Source organism: Leucoraja erinacea, chromosome 2 (genome assembly GCF_028641065.1).
Source record: "Leucoraja erinacea ecotype New England chromosome 2, Leri_hhj_1, whole genome shotgun sequence".
Classification (NCBI taxonomy): domain Eukaryota; kingdom Metazoa; phylum Chordata; class Chondrichthyes; order Rajiformes; family Rajidae; genus Leucoraja; species Leucoraja erinaceus.
In genome coordinates this window covers 104,304,013-104,326,881 of record NC_073378.1, presented here as the reverse complement: position 1 = coordinate 104,326,881, position 22,869 = coordinate 104,304,013, and the positions used below count along the sequence as shown (strand labels likewise).

Here is a 22,869-nt window from a genome sequence, read left to right as displayed (position 1 = left end):
GAGATCAGCAGCTTGTCAACCTTAATATTTTTTTAAATGTCAGGGAGGGAGAGATCTCCCATCCTTGTCCCATTGTGATGTGATTGTACATCTGTGAGATGGCACTGTGACTCATGCAGCAGTTTGATGTTAATTTTTTTTAATGTTTTGTGAACAATTGTATTCAAAATCTGGGGAAATAATTGACCAAATCTAGAGAGGTGTGCATTTATGAAATCGTAAGTTAAATCCCTACCGAAATTGTAAAATTGTAAGTTTTCTGCACACACGAATTACTTAAGATTAGAGGAGACGTTGGTTCCCAGGCTTGTCCCTGTAGCTCTTCTTGCAATGAGGCACAACCTTTGCCACCCTCCACACAAAGTTGACTGCTTTCATTCCTGAGGGGTCCCATTCTCTCTCTCGTTACCCTTTTCCCCTTTATGTCAATAAAATCTCTTGGAATTATCCTTAATGTTATTTGCCATAGCTATCTCCTATACCCCATTTGGCCATCCTGGTTTCCTATTCAGCTTACTCCTCGGCTCCCAAAACTCATCCAGAGATACACTTGATCCCAGCCGCTTACACATACCCCACGCTTTCTTCTCACACTTGACCAGAGCCTCAATTTCCCTCGTCATCCAAGTTCCTTAAACTCACCTGCCTTGCCCTTGACTCTTAACAAGAACAGGCACGTCCTGGACTCTGGTCAGCACACTTTTACAAACATCCCACTTTCCTTCAAACACTGTCCTCCAATCAACTTGAGCGAGTTCCTGTCAATACTTTCGAAGGTGGCCTTACCCCAATTTAGAGTTTTAACTTACCGGTGACCGCCATTGCGAGTATCCATAATTATCTTAAACTTAATAGAACAGTGGTCACTGGTTCCTAAATACTCATTCACATACACATCATTCACTTGCGTCTCCAAATTTCCCAAGACTAGATCAAGCGTTGCCCTCTTCCATGTGGGGCCCTCCACATTTTGTGAGTGGAAACTTTCCTGAACACATTTGACAAATTCCACCTTCTAAACCTTTCGCACTATGATATTGCCAGTCATTATTGGGAAAGTTAAAATCCCCTACTACGACAACTTTATTAGGCCTGTAGCTGCCTGCAATCTCCTGTCATATTTGCTATTCTAATTCCCATTAATTATTTGGGAGCCGCTTGTACACTTCCAACAAGGTGATCATCCCTTTCTTGTTCCTCAGCGCCATCCATAAAGCCTCACTAGATGCACCGTCCGTAATATCACCTTTGCCTTGCCTTGCCTGTCACTTCTGCCATCACCTCTGCCTTTGCATTAAAATAAGTGTAATTTAAACCAATAGTCCATCCTCGCTTCCTGCCTATTCTGTCTACTAAACTTTCTCTTATTACCTGCCGTACTAACTTCCCACCTTTCACCCGCCTTAGTCTGTGTAGGATCCCACCCCCCTGCCAATCCAGTCTACCTGGGGCCCTCACTAGGGTCCCCTCAATATCCCACAACTCCACTTTTGCTCACCGTCCCCCCCAGTCGCAGCAGGGACAGAGTCCCCCTAATCCTCACCTTTCACCTCATCAGTTGTCGCATACAGCACATAATTCTCCAACATTTTCGCCAACTCCAACGGGATCACACCACTAGCCACATCTTCCCATCTCCACCCCTTTCCGCTTTCCGCAGAAACCGTTCTCTCCACAACTCCTTGATTAGGAGCTCTTGGGGATTACGGAGTTAAGGGATATGGAGAGAAGGCAGGAACGGGGTACTGATTGTGGATGATCAGCCATGATCACATTGAATGGCAGTGCTGGCTCGAAGGGCCGAAATGCCTACTCCTGCAGCTATTGTCTATTGATTCATCCCTTCCCACTCAAACAACCTTCCCCAGGTACTTTCCCCTGCAACTGCAGGAGATGCAACACCTGTACCTCCTCCCTGGACCAAGAACCCCGACAGTCTTATCAGATGAGGCAGAGGTTCACTTGTACCTCCTCCAACCTCATCTACTGTATCCGCTGTTCCAGGTGTGGACTCCTGTATATCGGCAAGACCAAGCGCAGGCTCTGCGATTGTTTCGCTGAACACCCGCTCAGTCCGCCTAAACCTACCTGATCTCCCAGTAACACCTTCTCCCCCTCCCATTCCCACACTGACCTTTCTTTCCTGGGCCTTCTCCATTGTCAGAGTGAGGCCCAGCGCAAATTGGAGGAACAGCACCTCATATTTCGCTTGGGCATCTTACACCCCAATGGTATGAATATTGACTTCTCTAACTTAAAGTAACCCTTGCTTTCCCTCTCTCTCCATCATCCCCCCTTCAACAGTTCTCCGACCAGTCTGACTGTCGCTGATTTCATTTTATCTGTTTGCTTTGTTGTTACCTTCTAACTAACAATGATCTATTCTACATTTTCCTTGACCTCCACCTCCTTTGATGTCTTGTTCTCACACCTTACATTTCCTTATCTCTGTATGTCCCTCTCCCCTGACTCTCAGCCCGAAGAAGGGCCTCAACCCGAAAGATCACCCATTCCTTCTCTCCAAAGATGCTGCCTGTCCCACTGTTACTCTAGCATTTTGTGTCTATCTTCGGTTTAAACCAGCAATTGCAGTTCCTTCCCACACAATCCAGTCTAGCTTATTTGTTGATAACCATGAGGTCTTCATGACAGATGCTTTAATTTTATCTGCATTTTTAATAATGGTTCTAATTGTTGATGAAGCCAAAATAAGGCTCCAAAATGAAGATGACTATAGGGAAGCAGCAATATGTGATATAGGGTCTAACGAGGTATTACTGTATTCTGGCATGTAGTAGATCACATATTTCATCCTCTCTGAAGGAACAATATGCGAAATGGGAATATTTGAGTAATAGGCTATATTTAAACTCAAATTTCAAGGCTAATATATCCTAATCACTTCTACGCTATTTTGCAGTTGATTTTAGTTAAAATCTGATGATCATCGGGAACTTTGGTCAGCAGAAACCCAGGAAACCTTTATTCACATTGTCTCTACCTTCTGTGGAAACTAAGGGAAAATACTCACTTTATGTATCTATCATTCCTCCATTCTTGTCTCCTTTCACATCTCTTTATCCTCATTTATCCTGTAAGTACATAATTTCTATGTGTCAGCAAAGACCTTTAATTGTTTTTTCCTTTTGTCACCTTCCTAAAACTGTCTTTTAGCATTTGTATGTATTGTTGTTTTCCTTCAGAATTTGTGGCCTTTTTTACACGTACAGTGCATTCAGAAAGTATTCAGGCCCCTTCACTTTTTCCATATTTTGTTATGTTACAGCCTTAGTCTAAAATGGATTAAATTATTATTTTTAATATCACCAATTTACACACAATACCCCATAATGAAAAAGTGAAAACAGGTGTTTAAAAATTTCTGCAAAGTAATTAAGAAATAACTGAAATATCACATTTACATAAGTATTCAGACCCTTTACTCAGTACTGTTGAGGCACCTTTGGCAGCGATTACAGCCTCAAGTCTTCTTGGGTATGATGCTACAAGCATTGCACACCTGTATTTGGGTCATTTCTCCCATTCTTCTCTGCAGATCCTCTCAAGCTCTGTCAGGTTGGATGGGGAGCGTCGATGCACAGTTATTTTCAGGTCCCTTCAGAGATGTTCTATCGGGTTTAAGTCCGGGCTCTGACTGGGCCACTCAAGGACATTCATAGACTTGTCACAAAGCCACTCCTGCGATGTCTTGGCTGTGTGCTTAGGGTCATTGTCCTGTTGGAAGGTGAACTTCTGCCCCGTCTGAGGTCCAGAAGGCTCTGGAACAGGTTTTCGTCAAGGATCTCTCTGTTCATCTCTCCCTCGATCCTGACTAGTCTCCCATTTCCTGTCGCTGAAAAACATCCCCACAGCATGATGTTGCCACACCATGCTTCACCTTAGGTATGGTATTGGCCAGGTGATGAGTGGTGCCTGGTTTCCTCCAGACGTGACGCTTGGCATTCAGGCCAAAGAGTTTAATCTTGGTTTCATCAGACCAGAGAATCTTGTTTCTCATGCCTTTTGGCAAACTCCAAGTGGGCAGTCATGGCCCTTTTACTGAGGAATGGCTTCTGTCTGGCCACTCTACCATAAAGGCTTGATTGGTGGAATGCAGCAGAAATGCAGTTTTATACCCTTCCCCAGATCTGTGTGTCGACACAATCCTGTCTTGGAGGTCCAAGGCCAATTCCTTTGTCTTCATGGCTTGGTTTTTGCTCTGACATGCACTGTCAACTGTGGGACCTTATATAGACAGGTGTGCGCCTTTCCAAATCATATTCAATCAATTTAATTTACCACTGGTGGACTCCAATCAAGTTGTAGAAATATTTCAAGGATAATCAATGGAAACAGGATGAACCTAAGCTCAATTCTGAGTGTCTTAGCAAAGGGTCTGAATATTTGTAAATGTGATATTTCAGTTATTTTGAATTACTTTGCAAACATTTCTAAACACCTGTTTTTGCTTCTTCATTCTGGGGTGTTGTGTGTAGATTGATGATAAAAAAAATGAGTTTAATCCATTTTAAAATAAGGCTGTGGCGTAACAATGTGGAAAAAGTGAAGGGGTCTGAATACTTTCTAAATGCACTGTAAGTCCTAATTGTGCCGTACAGCTCTTGTTATGTTCTTGCTTCTCTGTTGATCGACGGAGTAATTGTGACATCTGTACCCAAAATTCAGGATCTGCACTCTCAGCTCTATTCCAGGGTATGTAATACATATAAAGAAAAAAAGTAGTTAATATAGTTGAAAAAACTATTACAAATTTATACTCTTGGAATGGAGCCGAGTGTGTGGATCCTGAATTTTGGGTATAGTGTCATTTTCCTTGCATTTCTCTCCATAGATATCTCACATTAGCGGACATTAAACGAATATCACCTCGGGAGGAAGGAGTCTTGCCATATTATCTGAGAGATTCATGGGTGAGAGATATGTAAAGCTTGAAGTTTGTTATTTCAATACATTGAAATTTATAACGATATAATTTAAGTGATAACGTAATATTTAATATAGCCGCCTGTATGTTCAACAGATATATAATCATAGAATGAAAGGTGTGTGGTATGTTTGCCTTCATAGGCTAAGTCATTGAAGAAAAGAGTTGGAACAGATTGGATAGTTGGGTTTATTCTCATTGTAATGTAAGAGGTAGAAGGGTGGCCTTAGAAAATTATGAGGGACATAGGATAGAAAGTCAGAATTTTATTCGCAGGGCAGGTGAGTCTACAACTAAAGAGCATAGGTTTAAGGTGAGTGGAGAAATTTTAAAGAAGATCTGAGGGGTATGTTTTCACACGATGGTGAATATCTGAAATGTGCTGCAATAGTAGATGGTGGAGGCAGATACAGTTACAATGCTTAAAATGTGCTTGTTTGGGTACCTGGAATTGGAAGGTGCAGAGGGATAAAGGTTAAATGTAGGTAAATGGGATTAATTTAGACGGGCATCACAATTGCCATAGATGGACCAAAATATATATCTTTTCTATGGCATATGACTATGATTATAACAATGACAAAGGCCATTCAACCCAGCCTGGTCATGTACCAGATCAACTCACTGGTTCTATTTCTTGGCCCCTTCTCTTTCCACAATTCTTTTCTCACATTGCATTTTTCCAATTCCCTCTTAAGGTTACAATGGAACCTGCCTGCACCATGTCGGCAGGCAGTGTTTCCAGATTCCAGCAACATTCTGCATTTAAAAAGTATATTTTTCTCATGCCTCTCCTAATTTCCTTTTGTTTTATGTGTGACCTCTAGTCTTGACTCCACCACAATGGACCACAATGGACCACAAGCGGTGCAGGCTTGAAGGGCCAAATGGCCTACTCCTGCACCTATTTTCTATGAATGGGAATGGCTTTCCACTACCCATTCTGTCCAAACACCTCGTTATTTAAAATTTTTCAGTTAGATCTCTCTTCAACTTTCTGTTTTTTAAGCGTCCTACCTAAATGGCGTACCTGGCTGAGTTCTAAAGACCTGTGAAGCCGAAATAGCTGGAGTATTGAAGGACCTCCTCAACCTCTCCCTTCTGTGATATCTCTTCCCATCTAGTTCAAATGGGCATCTATTGTATTGGTGCCAAAGAAGGGTATGTCGATATGCTTCTTTGACTACCATCTGATAACACTTACATCCATGCTATGAGAAGTTGGTTATGACACAAATCAACTCTTGTCTCTGAAATGATCTAGAACTGCGTCAATTTGCCTATTACTACAAGAGGACAACAGCAGATGCTGCCTCAATAGACAATAGGTGCAGGAGTAGGCCATTTGGCCCTTCGAGCCAGCACCACCATTCAATATGATCATGGCAGATCATCCCCAATCAGTACGCCGTTCCTGCCTTCTCCCCATATCCCCTGACTCTGCTATTTTTAAGAGCCCTATCTAGCTCTCTCTTGAAAGCATCCAGAAAACCTGCCTCCACCGCCCTCTGAGGCAGAGAATTCCACAGACTCACCACCCTCTGTGAGAAAAAGTGTTTCCTCATCTCTGTTCTAAATGGCTTACTCTTTATTCTTAAACTGTGGCCCCTGGTTCTGGACTCCCCCAACATCGGGAACATGTTTCCTGCCTCTAGTGTGTCCAGGCCCTTAACAATCTTATATGTTTCAATGAGATACCCTCTCATCCTTCTAAACTCCAGAGTGTACAAGCCCAGCTGCTCCATTCTCTCAGTATATGACAGCCGCAATCCCGGGAATTAACCTTGTATGGGTTTGTTGGGTCTCCACTCTGTTTTGAACAATCGGAAATTCAGGGACACTCACGTCAGGCTGCATTATTGATTATCAACACAATCATCCCCTCCGAACTCATCACCAAGCTCCAAGACCTGGATATATGTACCCCCTTTAAAAGTGGATTCTTACCTTCCTCATTGCTAGTGGATCGGTAATAATAGCTCCTTCTCATTGAGTATCAATGCAGGTGCACTGCATGTTTAGGCCCTGCTCCACTTTCTTTGAAGCTATGATTGAGTGGCTAAGCACAGGCCTAATGCCATCTGCAAGTTTGCAAATTACACTACTTTTGATCACTAAATCACGGGTGATGATGTCATAGTTCAGGAAAAAGATATAATACCTGGTTGAGTGTTGCTGCAGCATCAATCTTTCGCTCACCGCCAACAAGACCAAAGAACTAATGGTTGACTTCAGAAAGGGGAAGTCGGCAGACCTCGTGCCTGTTTTTAGGAGTTTAAACAAGGAAAAACATTATGAGAATGGTTCCCAGAATGAAGATTTACAGTTATATGAGCAGATTCCCGAGGTTAGGACAGTTTTCTTCAGGCTGAGTTATGATTAGGGTTCTGCAAGTTTTTAAAAAACCCTCATAGTTATTGGAAAGTAGCCATTTCTGAACCAAGTGGTGTGAGACATCAAGCTTCTGCATCTTCTGCTGGATGGTAGCAAAGAGAACAAGATATGGCCCAGAGGTTGGTATCTGTGATGATAGATGCTGCGTTCTTGAGGCATTGCCTCATGTAGATATTTGTGATGGTGGCAGCTATGGCATGGCGGACTATGCTAGCGAATTACTCTCTGCAGCCTCTTGTATTCCTGTGCGTTGGAATTGCTATACCAGGCCCTAATGCAACCATAATGCACCTGTAGAAGTTTGTTGGAGTATTCGGTGATGTGCTGAATCTTGTTGAATGAAATTGCAGGCAGACCTTCTTTATGATTACATCTATATGTTGGATGCAGGACAAGTCATCCAAGATGTTAAAGCCCAGGAATTTGAAGCTGCTGCCTCTCTCCACCAACAACAACTTGTGCCACATTGACTGTATTGTCCTCATTAATTCTATCTATTACCTTTTCAAAATAAAATGTGACTTGACCTGCTGGGCATTTCCACTATTTTGTGTTTTTTTTGTATTGCTCATCCTTTAACTATTAAAGTTTACCTTGCAACATAAGATTACTTATTGCTCAGTTATAGAGAAAGAGCGTGAATTTGCACAAAGGAAACCTGTCTTGCAACCAACAGATCAGATTCATCATAAAGTTGTAAATAGTGATGGATAATGTGACAACTAATTGGAGGAGGAGAACCATCCTCCGTGCTAAGAGACAAGGCTAAAGCATTTGCCAATGGATGGATGATCCATCCTCTCTTCTTCCTGAGGGCTCGACCATCATTGAAGTAGATCAGATACTTTAGTTCTCTGTATATAGTATCAAAAAATGCTGGATGTAGTAAAGGCTTTGTAGCAGACTGCAACTAGGACAATACTGAAGACATGTGCTCTAGAACAATTATATAGACACAAAACTGATAATGAAGAAAATGTATCCAATGTAGTTAACTAATTCAGTTTATTCTACACTCTCAATCATCAGCAAAGTGCTGGAAAGTGCTGGTGAACAGTGGTATCAGATGACACTAAATCACTAGTATCCTGATTACTGATGCGTAATGCCTGAATCACACTGTTTCCAACCTCTTCTTCTCCTTAGTCCAAATATGGATCAAACAGTCAAAAGTGAGGCAAGAGTGACTTTCATTTGTATCATGGATTCCTGATAGAGCTGAAGCCAGTGGGAATCAAGGGGAAAATGTCACGATGAGAGACATACCTCACCAAATCACTATCCCTGATATCACTGCCAGAGTTCCTTCGATCCCTGCCCTAAGCACAACAATCTTTAGCAGATTTATCAATTCCTTTCCTTCCATTATAAAGTCAAAAGTGGAGATGTTTACTGACGCATGTTTACATAGTATTCAATTCCATTTGCAGTTCCTCACAAATAAAACAGTCCATCACTGCAGACAGTAAGACCTAGACAATATTCAGACGGATGGATAACTAGCCTATTCATGGTCTCATCCATTATTTCTCGGCTCATTAAGATTATTTCTGCCTTTCCCCTTTATTCTCTCACTTTGTCACTTTACATCCTTCATGCTTTCCCCACCATTCTCTACCCACCCACCCTGCTCTTGTTTTCCACTCCACTCCACACAACCACTTCCCATCGTAACCTTCCCTTCCCTGCCTCTCATTTCACCCCATGCTCCTACTCTTCCCTCCATTCCTTTCTTCCTCATCTTTTCCCCCTGTGCTTGCACCCAGCCCTTCTCTACCTCACCCTTCCCTCCTCTCCAGCATCATTACACCCTCCCGTTTGCACCGGTTTCTCAGTCTATTTTGCAGCACTTGGTCACTGACAGATTCTGTCTCCTTATCTAAAGAAGTATAAATTATTTATGGGTGATTAACTTTAACTAACCCATGCCGACCCATACTTAATGCATTCTATGCTAGCTTCGAGCAGAATGACATCTGTCCCATTAGACTCAAGTGTGCTTCTTCGCAGGGTCACTGCAGTGGAAGTTAGATTTCCTTCCTGCGGCTGAACCCATGGAAAGCAACGGACCCGGACATTGTGTTCGATAATGAGTTCAACAACTTCAGATAATCAATTTTTTCTGTTTGTATCAGAACTGCCAAGTTGTGTTGTAGGTCGACACAAAGAACTGGAGTAACTCAGCGGACAAGCAGCATCTCTGGAGAAAAGGAATGGGTGACATTTTGGGTTGAGACCCTTCTTCAGACAGGCCATCAGTCTGTAATATTGGCTTGATTGTTTCCTTTCATGAACAAAACCTAACCTGCTAGGCATTTCTTCTAACTCTGAAGTTCACAGCATTTACAGATACTTTTTTTTGTGTTCAATTTCTTTTCCAGTATCCTTATTAACCTGTCAATCACATGGCCTCATCACTTCACCATATTGACCCTGGCCTCACCTATCACAGATATTCACTATGTCCAAAATATTCCCCTCCAGCCACCTACCCGTCACAATTTAAAACTAACTTGATTTCTCTCTTTCTCAGTACTTTGACTGGAAGTGTTAACTGTCACTTAACAGATGCTGATTGATGTTCTTGGTGTCTCTGGCATTTTCTACTGTTATTTCAGATTTTTAACATCTGCGATTTAACTCTTACCCCTATCATGCTGGCTACTTAAAGAAGGCCAAAATCAGCAGTCAGTCGAGCATCACTGCGAGATAAATTGGGGTTGGGACATGGTTCACATTGTTGCCAGAAAAGGTCACATTAAGGATTCTGTTGCCACTTCAATAATCAAGTTGAAAAAATATATTGTTTTCTTGGGATTTGCGAAGAATCTCTAATTTCTTCGCCATCTTTAAATTCCTGATCTAGTCCATTGTTTAGCAACCAGGCAAGCTAATTTTGTGCCTCAGATGGACAGGCAATTGGCATTGTCATCCATGATATATGGATGATGGCTGCCATCATGCAGTCCCCTTATGTAAGAAATCATAATTAATGCTATCATCTAAATGACTCAACATTGGTCAACCAGTCTGGATAGCACCCAGTCCTCAGCGCACAGACCCAATTTGCCCCTGAATACAAAATCTTAGCATTTGTCTCCTGGATCAAAATCTTATATCTAGGTTGGATGCCGTAGTTGGGAAATCTTAAGGAAAAAATGGTGTTTGTTACTATCCTTGTGCAGGATACCCATATTCCCACTTAATTATGGATGTCCTGTTCAATAGTTTAAGAGTATGTCCCATCAGAAATGAACTTCCTTTATTGCTCTCACCTATCTGCTCTTATAGACTTTTGTCACCTGAAACATTTTGCAGGCATGAATCCTGTGGTTCGGCCTTTCAGGAACCTGTTCATCCAGGGTTCCCAATGCCACAATGGCCTTACCAGCCTCCCAGCACAGACCTCTTTTCCGGGTAAAACCAGGTCAATTGCTTCCACTTAAAAATCCAGGCCAAATACTTTTTTTTCCTGTCAATTACACTTGAAGGTTGGATGCAAACGACAGATAGAGAAAAATCATGTTATACTTTTAGAAACAAAATGTCTCAATGTATGAGCTTTTTAAATAATGTTGAGCAATACGAAGTCGAGCCTATTACTGCTTAGTCTTCACGCATTAAACTAATACAGTTGGGCGAGTCCAGAGCTAGGAGTCACAGTCTTAGAATAAAGGGGAGGCCATTTAAGACTGAGGTGAGAAAAAATGTTTTCACCTAAAGAGTTGTGAATTTGTGGAATTCCCTGTCACAAAGGGCAGTGGAGGCCAAATCACTGGATGGATTTAAGAGAGAGTTAGTTAGAGCTCTAGGGGCTAGTGGAATCAAGGGATATGGGGAGAAGGCAGACATGGGTTATTGATTGAGGATGATCAGCCATGATCACAATGAATGGCGTTACTTTCTATGTTTCTAGTTAAATTTGTTTTACATTAAATTTTTGATACCATTTCTACCAAATGCCTGCAGGATATTGAAAAATATATTTAAACTGTTTTCTTAAATGATTTGATATGTTGTTTATTGAGGGCTAGGTAGATATTATGAAATCTAACTTTGAAGGGCCAAATGGCCTCCTGCACCTATTTGCTATGTTCCCCTAAGTATTCTCACATTTCTGATTTCTCTCCCCTAGGCCAGTGATCACCCTCACCCTATTTTAAACCACATAGCAGAATCTGCATACAGATTTAGTCTTGGTTCTGTCGCAGGAGGTTAGTTGGTTTGTACATTTTTCTCCCCCTGCATGAGCAATTTTTCCCTTCCTATAGAGCTGATTCTTAATAGTTGGGATGAGAAACACTGTCAATGTTAGACACAAAAATCTGGAGTAACTCAGCGGGACAGTCAGCATCTCTGGAGAGAAGGAATGGGTGACGTTTCCGGTCAAAACCCTTCTTCAGACTAGTCAGAAGAAAACGAGAGATACAGACGATGATGTAGAAAGATAAAGAACAATCTGCTACACTATTCTGAAGTCAACCTCACACAAACTCTTCTCCAAAAACTTTCCTGCATATTTGGCTCAACAGTGTGACAGGTCTATTTGTTGTGATGGAGGGTTTCAACACAAAACACCAACCTTCCCTTTGCATCCACAATTAACAAACGCTAATGGTGAGATTTTTTTTTTAATCCTACAAACTTGTTCTCAGTGTGGGACCACTGATTTTCCTCAACTGGACGACAGTACTCTTGATAAATTCATATAATCTACAACCTCAACATGCTCACTTTAAACAAACTATCAAATAGTCAAGATAGAAAAAGCTTTAGTAACTCAGCGGGACAGGCAGCATCTCTGGAGAGAAGGAATGGGTGACGTTTCGGGTCGAGGCCCATCTTCCGACTAGTTAGGGATAAGGGAAACGAGAGATATAGATGATGATGTAGAGAAATGAAGAACAATGAATGAAGGATATGAAAAAAAGTCATGATGATAAAGGAAACAGGACATTGTTAGCTGTTTGTTGGGTGAAAACGAGAAGCTGGTGAGACTTATGTGGGGGAAGGGATGGAGAGAGAGAGGGAATGCTGGGATTATTTGAAGTTAGAGAAATCAATATTCATACCACTGGACTACAGGCTGCCCAAGCAAAATATGAGATGTTGATCCTCCAATTTGTGTTTAGCCTCACTCTGACTATGGAGAGGCCCAGGAACGGCTGGTGCAGTGTCCGGGCGGTAAGTTTAAAAACGGAGCGCGGGGCTTTGTTCGGAGCGCGGGGCTTTGTTCTTCAGAGGCCCAGGAGCGGTTGGAGCGGCTGGTGCAGCGTCCGGGCGGTAAGTTTAAAACGGAGCGCGGGGCTTTGTTCTTCAGAGGCCCAGGAGCGATTGGAGCGCCCACTCTGCAACATTCCATCACACTTCAAAAGAAGTGGTCTGGAGGAAGCCGCTGATTGGTGAAAGCGGACTAAAGGAAGCAGCTGATTGGGAGTAACCCCGGGTTTGTATTTCTGCTTTCTGTTCATACTTTTTAGTTAAGGGTACAGTGAGTTAGGGGTACAGTGCTTTTTAGTAAAGGTACAGTTTAAAGGATTAAGATTTTTATAGTGGGAGTGAGTTGATTTAATTTGGGGGTAAGCCATGTCAGTTGAGATCGGCCACGTGGATTGCTCATCCTGCAACATGTGGGAGATCAGGGATATTGTCGGTGTCCCTGGTGACTACGTGTACAGGAAGTGTGTCCAGCTGCAGCTCCTGGCAGACCGCATTGAACGGTTGCAGCTGCGGTTGGATTCATACTGGAGCATCCACGATGCTGAGAAAGTCGTGAATAGCACGTACAGCGAGTTGGTCACACCGCAGGTAAAAGGTAAGCGGACAGAAAGGGAACGAGTGACCAATAGCCAGCAAAGCAGTAGGCAGGTAGTGCAGGAGTCTCCCGCGGTCATCTCCCTCCTAAACAGGTATACCATTTTGGATACTGTTGGGGGAGATGGCTCATCAGGGGAAGGCAGCAGCAGCCAAGTTCATGGCACCGTGGGTGGCTCTGCGGCACAGGAGGGGAGGAAAAAGAGTGGAAGGGCTATAGTAATGGGGGATTCAATTGTAAGGGGCAAACGAGACTCCAGGATGGTATGTTGCCTCCCTGGTGCAAGGGTCAGGGATGTCTCTGAGCGGCTGCAGAACATTCTGGAGGGGGAGGGCGAACAGCCAGTTGTCGTGTTGCATTGGCACCAACGATATAGGTAAAAAACAGGATGAGGTCCTACAAGATGAATTTAGGGAGCTAGGAGATCAACTTAAAAGTAGGACCTCCAAGGTAATGATCTCTGGATTACTACCAGTGCCACGTGCTAGTCAGAGTAGAAATAGGAAGATATTTCAGATTAATACGTGGAATGAAAAATGGTGCAAGGGGGAGGGATTCAAATTTCTAGGGCATTGGAACCAGTTCTGGGGGAGGTGGGACCAGTACAAACAGGACGGTCTGCACCTGGGCTGGAATGGAACCAATGTCCTTGGGGGAGTGTTTGCTTGTGCTGCTGGGGAGGATTTAAACTAATGTGGCAGGGGGATGGGAGCATGAGCAGAGAGACAGAGGGGTGTAAAATGAGAGTAGAAGCAATAGGTAGCAAAGTGAAAAGTAAAAGTGGCAGGCAGACAAATCCAGGGCAAAAATCAAAAAGGGACACTTTTCAACATAATTGTATAAGGGGTAAGAGTGTTGTAAAAACAAGCCTGAAGGCTTTGTGTCTCAGTGCAAGGAGCATTCATAATAAGGTGGATAGGTTGAATGTGCAGATAGTTATTAATGAATATGATATAGTTGGGATCACGGAGACATGGCTCCAGGGTGACCAAGGCTGGGAGCTGAACATCCAGGGATATTCAATATTCAGGAGGGATAGACAGAAAGGAAAAGGAGATGGAGTAGCGTTGCTGGTCAAAGAGGTGATTAACGCAATAAAAAGTAAGGACATTAGCTTGGAGGATGTGGAATTGATATGGGTAGAGCTGCGAAACACTAAGGGGCAGAAAACGCTAGTGGGAGTTGGGAGTTGTGTACAGGCCACCTAACAGTAATAGTGGAGTTGGGGATGGCATCAAACAGAAAATTAGAAATGCGTGCAACAAAGGTAAAACAGTTATAATGGGTGACTTCAATCTACATATAGATTGGGTGAATCAAATTGGCTGGGGTGCTGAGGAAGAGGATTTCTTGGAATGTATGCGGGATAGTTTTCTAAACCAACATGTAAAGGAACCAACGAGAGAGCAGGCTATTCTAGACGATATTGAGTAATGAGGAAGGGTTAGCTAGCAGTCTTGTTGAGTGTGGCCCCTTGGGCAAGAGTGACCATAATATGGTTGAGTTCTTCATTCAGAAACAAGAGTTCTGAACTTAAAGAAAGGTAACTTTGAGGGTATGAGACGTAAATTGGCCAAGATAGACTGGCAATTGATTCTTAAAGGGTTGACGATGGTTGACTATATGCAATGTAAGGCATTTAAAGATCGCATGGATGAACTACAACAATTGTTCATCCCAGTTTGACAAAAGAATAAATCAGGGAAGGTAGGCAGTGACTAGTGGGGTACCGCAAGGCTCAGTGCTGGGACCCCAGCTATTTACAATATATATTAATGATTTGGACAAGGGAATTGAATGCAACATCTCCAAGTTTGCGGATGACACGAAGCTGGGGGGCAGTGTTAGCTGTGAGGAGGATGCTACGAGGCTGTGAGGTGACTTGGATAGGTTGGATGAGTGGGCAAATGCATGGCAGATGCAGTATAAGGTGGATACATGTAAGTTTAGCCACTTTGGTGGCAAGAACAGGAAAGTAGACTATTATCTGAATGGCGGCCGATTAGGAAAAAGGGAGATGCAGCGAGACCTGGGTGTCATGGTACACCAGTCATTGAAAGTAGGCATGCAGGTGCAGCAGGCAGTGAAGAAAGCAAATGGTATGTTAGCATTCATAGCAAAAGGATTTGAGTATAAGAGCAGGGAGGTTCTACTGCAGATGTACAGGACCTTGGTGAGACCACACCTGGAGTATTGCATATAGTTTTGGTCTCCTAATCTGAGGAAAGACATTCTTGCCATAGAGGGAGTACAGAGAAGGTTCACCAGACTGATTCCTGGGAGGGCAGGACTTTCATATTAAGAAAGACTGGATAGACTCGGCTTGTATTTAGAAGATTGAGGGGGGTTCTTATAGAAACTTACAAAATTCTTAAGGGGTTGGATAGGCTAGATGGAGAAAGATTGTTCCCGATGTTGGGGAAGTCCAGAACAAGGGGTCATAGTTTAAGGATAAGGGGGAAATCTTTTAGGACCGAGATGAGGAAAATTTGTTTCACACAGAGAGTGGTGAATCTCTGGAATTCTCTGCCGCAGAAGGTATTTGAGGCCAGTTCATTGGCTATATTTAAGAGGGAGTTAGATGTGGCCCTTGTGGCTAAAGGGATCAGGGGGTATGGAGAGAAGGCAGGAACAGGATACTGAGTTGGATGATCAGCCATGATCATATTGAATGGCGGTGCAGGCTCGAAGGGCCGAATGGCCTACTCCTGCACCTATTTTCTATGTTTCTATGTACTCGCTGGAATTTAGAAGATTGAGGTGGGATCTTATAGAAACTTACAAAATTCTTAAGGGGTTGGACAGGCTAGATGCAGGAAGAATGTTTCCGATGTTGGGGAAGTCCAGAACAAGAGGTCACAGTTTAAGGATAAGGGGGAAATCTTTTAGGACCGAGATGAGAAAAACATTTTTCACACAGAGAGTGGTGAATCTGTGGAATTCTCTGCCACAGAAAGTAGTTGAGGCCAGTTCATTGGCTATATTTAAGAGGGAGATAGATGTGGCCCTTGTGGCTAAAGGGATCAGGGGGTATGGAGAGAAGACAGGTAGAGGATACTGAGTTGGATGATCAGCCATGATCATATTGAATGGCGGTGCAGGCTCGAAGGTCCGAATGGCCTACTCCTGCACCTATTTTCTATGTTTCTATGGAGGGGAACTAGGACGGAAAGGTCAGTGTGGGAATGGGAAGGAGAATTAAAGTGTTTAGCAACCGGGAGATCAGATCAGTCCAGGCGGATTGAGCGAAGATGTTCAGCGAATCGATCGCTCAGTCTACATTTGGACTCGCCGATATATAAAAGTCCACATGTTGAACAACGGATACAGTAGATAAGGTTGGAGGAGGTGCAAGTAAACCTCTGCCTAACCTGAAAGGACTGTCTGGGTCCCTGAACAGAGTCGAGGGAGGAGGTGTAGCATTTGCTGTTGGTACCTGGGGAGGGGGTGTTTTGGGTGGGAAGGGATGTGTTAACTAGCGAGTTGCGGAGGGAAAGGTCACTGCGGAAGGCGGAAAGGGGTGGAGATGGGAAGATATGACTAGTGGTGGGATCCCGTTGGAGGTGACGAAAATGTCGGAGGATTATTTGTTGCATGCGACGGTTGATGGGGTGAAAGGTAAGGACGGGGGAGCGAGGGTGGAGCTGCGGGGTACCGAGCTGACACGAGTGAGGGCCTCATCTATGATGGGAGAGGGGAACCCCCGTTCCATTAATGGAACAGCTCATCTTGGGCGTGGATGTGGTGTATACGGAGGAATTGGGAGTAGGGAATAAAGTCTTTGCAGGAAGCAGGGTGGGAAGAAATGTAGTTGAGATAGTTATGTGAGTCAGTGCGTTTGTAATAGACGTCAGTCGATAGTCTATCTCCTATGATGGAGATTGAGATCGAAAAAGGGGAGGGAGGTGTCGGAGATGAATTTGAGTGCAGGATGGAAATTAGTGGTGAAGTCCAGGAATTCTTCATGGGTGCAGAAGGTAACACCGATGCAGTCGTCAATGTAACGGAGATAGTTCAGGGATAGGGCCAGTGTACGCCTGGAACAGGGATTTGTCATCTCCGACACCTCCCTCCCCTTTCTAGATCTCAGCCTGTGCCGCAAAGTTTCTTCAGCTTTTTCTGTCTATCTTTGGTTTAAACCAGCATCTGCAGCTCCCTCCTGCACAACCATATCAATAAGCTTTACACAACCTTTACATAAGTGCTTTTACTACTGATTTGGTTCGGTATTTTCTCTCAACCGGCTCCCACACTACTTTCTGATGACAGGTTAATAGTGAGTTAGAGTAACTTCTGGTACATTATTATTAAAACTCCGTATTGGCATCTTCTTTTGTAATTGAATGTAGCTGGCAGATAGATAGAACCTAATTGATGGATATGCATTCTATTGAAGGAATATGTTAAGGTTTCTTGCCTTGTGTTTTTGCTGCAGACTTTAAAATAAATATTATTGTCTTCTCCTACAGCCATGGGTGCAACTTCTGTCTATCCCATTGACTTAGTTAAAACTCGTATGCAGAACCAACGCTCAACTGGGGCCTTTGTTGAAGAGATTTTATACCGTAATAGCCTTGATTGCTTCAGGAAAGTACTGAGATATGAAGGCATCATTGGACTTTACAGAGGTTGGTTGTGCATTATTCTGCAATCAAATCTCACAATTGGCAGGTGATGTGATCCTCTTCTTGTTGCAAAAGGAGGCAGCAGATACTGCAACTTAATAGATATATTATGTTTTAATATTTTGTGCATGGTGTTATCATTCTTATGATCCCCTCATGGAATAGTCATTTGAAATTAAGAACAAATATCTTTTTCCTTTCATTTTCCATGACATTTTAATTTACATTTCTGAAGTTTCCATTAATGTTGACTTGGGAAATTACCGGGAAGATATTCCAAAAGTTAAACCCTCTGATTTTCATGTGAGAAAACATTTAAAAATGTGTTGGAACTTGCTCTTGGGTGCATTTGTTAAGTGTGATATGAAAAATGTGTTTTTGTTATACAGTAAATCCTCGTTATAACGGTCCCTTTTATAACTGATTTTGGATATAGCAGAAGGACCTGCCAACTTATCCCCCAGCTCGCACCGTTTCCCCTGCCGTTTAGAGCCTCGGCTTCCGATCCCAACCCTGACTCGCAAAGTGCACCTGCGAACATTGCTTCATCCACCGCACGGTCTGGTAAAGCAGTTGTGGTTGCAGCTCAAGTAGTAACCCCTGGGGACAGCGCTTTCTTACAGCCACCAGGAGGCATTCGGTCAATGTAGAGCTTCCTCCCCTCTCAACTGCTGTTGCTTAATGTTGGCGGTGGCTTTTTCTGCTACTCGCTCGACTACCGTGCCTACAGACACTCTGTTCACTCCTATTTCCCCCCCCCCCCCCCCCCCCCCCCCCCAAACTGCCTACACCTCCTCCTCCTACCCCAGAGTCATGGACATATTCCACCTTGGAAGCGACAGCAGGTGAGGGGATGGAGTCCCATGGTCACCGAGCGTATCTCATCATTGGCAGCAGCCCAAAAAAAGCACTGTCCAAGGGCCTATATTGTTTTAAAGTGAAATGGCACAAAGTGCTAACGTAATTCAGGCGACTGAATCAGTCTGACGAAGGTCCCAATATCACCTATCCACGTTCTCCACAATGCTGCCAAACCTGCTATAATCAGCAGTTCTTTGTTTCAACTACACATAATGATAATACCTTACTTGGTTATAATGGACAATCGACAATAACGGATACCATTAACTACCCCCTATGGTCCGTTATAACAACAGCTTACTGTATTCCATTTCAGAAATGTATTTCCTTTGTTATTCGTTTACAGTTAATCTCTATTGATTTTTTTGTATTAGATGTACAATCTCTGGTGAAAATACTCAATTTTAATGTGACTTTGCTGATCATAATATGAGATGTTATGGTATCTTATGTTATGGTATGTTATGGTGGGGTGCAGGTTGGACCTGCACCCCACCCGTGTCAATCTATTTCAGTATTGGAGCACCAGCAGGAGATGTCAAAAGGCAACCATTGGATTGGTTGAGTGATCAAAATGGGCTAATTGAGCGGCCATTAAAATGAAGGCAAGGTGTAATTAAGTTGCCAGTTAGCGGTGGCTGTGTTGGGAGAGACGCTGTATTGAGGTCAACTACTGTGTGCAGGGTAAATGTGAGACTGGCTCAAGAAACTTAAATGCCGTGTGGAGGTTTAAAAGACTTAGATGTAAGGGTTTGGCTCAAGAGGCTTCAGCAGAGAGGTTGGGCAGAGAGCGATAGGAGATAAAGGTACAGTTCGCCATTTCTTGTGTGTGATTGTTGTGCTGTTTTTTCCTCTTTGTTTTACTGCAGTGGAAATGTGCAATATTTCTCCTGCAGGATGCGGAAACTCAGGGAAATTGCTGGTACCCCTGATGACTACATCTGTGGGAATTGTGCCCAGGCGCAGCTTCTTACCGATTATGTTAGGGAACTAGAGCTGCAGCTGGATGAGCTCCATCAGGGATGAGCAGCAGTAACAGTTAGGTCTGTAACAGACAGCTTATTGTTCCAGGGTAATGGTGCTGCAGGCGAGATAGAGGTTGGGATAAAAGAGATGGGGATGTTGCTTTATTGATTAAGGAGAATGTCACAGCAGCAATCCAAGATGATATTACTGATGATTCATCCAGTGAGGCTCTATGGGTGGACCTGGGGGGAAAAAAGGCGATGATCGCCTTGTTGAGAATGTACCGTAAACTCCCAAATAGTCAACAGGAATTAGAAGAACAAATATGCTGGGAGATTGCAGGCAGCTGCAAGACTAATAATATTGTCCTGGTTGGTGATTTTGACTTTCCCAATATGGACTGGCATAGTGCCAAGGTCTTAGACAGGGTGGAATTTGTCAAAAGGGCGAGTGTCAGTGTTACTTGAAGTTAGATAAATCAATATTCATACCACTGGGTTGTAAGCTACCCAAGCAAAATATGAGATGCTGTTCCTCCAATTTGCGATTAGCTCTCCCTCTCTCTCCATCCCTCCTCCACCCAAGTCGCACCAGGTTCCCATTCCCACCTAGCAAACGGCTAACAACGGCCTGCTTCCTTTGTCATTGGTAATTTTTTTGGCATATATTTCATTTGTTTTATATCTCTCTACATCACTGCCTATATCTCTCGTTTCCTTCTCCCCTGACTAGTGTGAAGAAGGGTCTCGCACAAACGTCATCCGTTCCTTCGCTCCAGAGATGCTGCATGTCCCGTTGGGTTACTCCTGCATTTTGTATCCATCTGCGCTTTAAACCAACATCTGCAGTTCTTTCCTACACAATTTATTGAGGGCGTCTGTGAGCACATGGCCAATCACTGTTGCAATGCATGGCTTGGGCTATAGCTTTGACAGCTTTGGCATAATCGTGAGCGTGGCTGCTCAATGCTTTGACAGAAAACCTGGATCCTATGGTCTCCTTCGTCACTTACATTGGATGTTATAGGGGCTGCTATCCCACTCTATTTTGTGTGGACAGCCTGGAGATTCCTCTCTAATAACAAGGTTAACGGTGATGGCCCATATATAATGATATTATGACTTGTTTTTAGAACTGATTCCACTAACACTCTCAATCCTATGAATAGATCCTCCAACCAAGCAAGGTGTCATTGTTTCAACTGCCACAGCAACCAAGAGCCTCATTGTGACCTTTACAACAACGGGCAGAGCAGTCCCATCATTGGTGTGGCTTGAACTGTGTCTGCAGGAAGAGACAGATTGCTGGCCTCCATAAAAACGAGCCAAATGTATTGATCTTTGTGAATTGGCAAATTATTGTTTATTATTCTTGAACAACTGCATGCTCAATCAGTTATGAGGCATTTTTCAAAAAACATGCTCTGGAATTGAATTACTCTGCAAAATGTCAAGTGGCATTGTCACTTTCTTTGTCAAAAATCCTATTAAACTTCCACTTGAATGTATTGATATTTACAGAGCTGGCAGTTAATCTTTTATGTTTTGCACCAGTGTAAATTTGGATGTACCTTCTCGAAGATGTTCATCTTCATTCATTTGAGGTTGTGTCTACCCTTTTGTAAAGTCTGTGATTATTTCAAATACATGATTAGGGTTCAATTTCCCTCTGCTCCAAATTATCTTCCCAAAATTGCCTTTATTTCAGTGTAAGTATGTTTCTGGTAAGGCTAGACGTTCAAGTTCATCCAACCCAGCTTCCAACTGGAGTTCTTGCAATCATAGAAGCCATTCTTAAACTAATTTGATTCGCGACATGTGATTTGAAGAACAGAATTCCAGTGAGAACATTAGAAACCACAAATATCTGAGGTCAGATAACCCCCTGACTGTAGAGCTGCTCTTCAGTTCTGGCCAAACTAGCATTTGCAAAATGTGCACCTAAATAACATTGTGGAAAATTGCCCAACTGTGTCAAATCCTCAAAAAAACCCAATCCAGTTTATTATTGCCCCATCAAGCTATTCTTAATCAGCAACATGGAGGAAGGTGCTGCACTTACTCACCAATAACCTGGGTGGTTTGGTTTTGCTAGAGTGCCTTTGATCCAGGTATTATAGCCTTGAGTCCATGTGGATATCCAAGAAGATAGTATTTGATGAGTGTGACATCTTGGAACTCTAGTAAATTTACAGTCATTGACAAGTGAAGGGAAAACCCTCCACTGGTCATACTTGTTGGAGGGTAGTTGTCTCATTAATGTGTTAGTGTTAGGCAGATTTTTTGGTGATTGTGCAATTTTCATTTCTTGCCCAGTATTGCCCATCAGGCAAGAAACTTAAACCGTGTGACATTAAGGGAAGCTTTAACGTGCCTAGTTGAAACAAATATGTGAATACAAGGTGCTGAAAGTGGGTTGAATTTCCAGTGCAAAGTTGTAGTGTAAATTAATTTAACTTTTTGAGAATTTGGTAGGTTGGGTGAAATTTTTATTTGGATTATTAAAATATGAAACTTTATAAAAAGGGAGGGAGAGAGAAAACAGGGAATTACAGACCAGTTAGTCTAACATCGGTAGTGGGGAAACTGCTAGAGTCAGATATTAAAGATGGGATAGCAGCACATTTGGAAAGTGGTGAAATCATTGGACAAAGTCAGCATGGATTTATGAAAGGTAAATCATGTCTGACGAATCTTATAGAATTTTTCGTGGATGTAACTAGTAGAGTGGATACGGGAGAACTAGTGGATGTGTTATGCGGTCAGGTGGCAGAGGTATGCGTTGGGGAACAGTTCGGGACCAGTGATCACAATACCATTAGTTTCAATATAACTATGGAGAGGGTCAGAACTGGACCTAGGGTTGAGATTTTTGATTGGAGAAAGGCTAACTTTGAGGAGATGCGAAAGGATTTAAAAGGAGTAAATTGGGACAGTTTGTTTTATGGGAAAGATGTGGAAGAGAAATGGAGCACATTTAAAGGTGAAATTTTAAGAGTACAGAATCTTTATGTCCCTGTTCGGTTGAAAGGAAATAGTAAAAATTGGAAAGAGCCATGATTTTCAAGGGAAATTGGACACTTGGTTCGGAAAAAGAGAGAGATCCACAATAATTATAGGTAGCATGGAGTAAATGAGGTGCTTGAGGAGTATAAAGAATGAAAAAAGAATCTTAAGAAATAAATTAGAAAAGCTAAAAGAAGATATAAGGTTGCTTTGGCAAGTAAGGTGAAAGTAAATCCAAAGGGTTTCTACAGCTATATT

General features: G+C 42.9%; 1 protein-coding gene across 5 annotated transcripts in view; it reads left to right on the top strand.

Moving 5' to 3' along the window:
- LOC129713381 (electrogenic aspartate/glutamate antiporter SLC25A13, mitochondrial) overlaps window positions 1-22,869 on the top strand; it is a 133,164-nt gene that overhangs the window by 68,743 nt on the left and 41,552 nt on the right. For all 5 annotated transcript variants that reach the window (XM_055662417.1, XM_055662401.1, XM_055662421.1 and 2 more), the window contains 3 exons: window positions 4,853-4,931; window positions 11,475-11,553; window positions 17,624-17,782. In XM_055662417.1, the coding sequence (XP_055518392.1) occupies window positions 4,853-4,931; window positions 11,475-11,553; window positions 17,624-17,782 (317 nt within the window). The remainder of the gene's footprint in view (window positions 1-4,852; window positions 4,932-11,474; window positions 11,554-17,623; window positions 17,783-22,869) is intronic.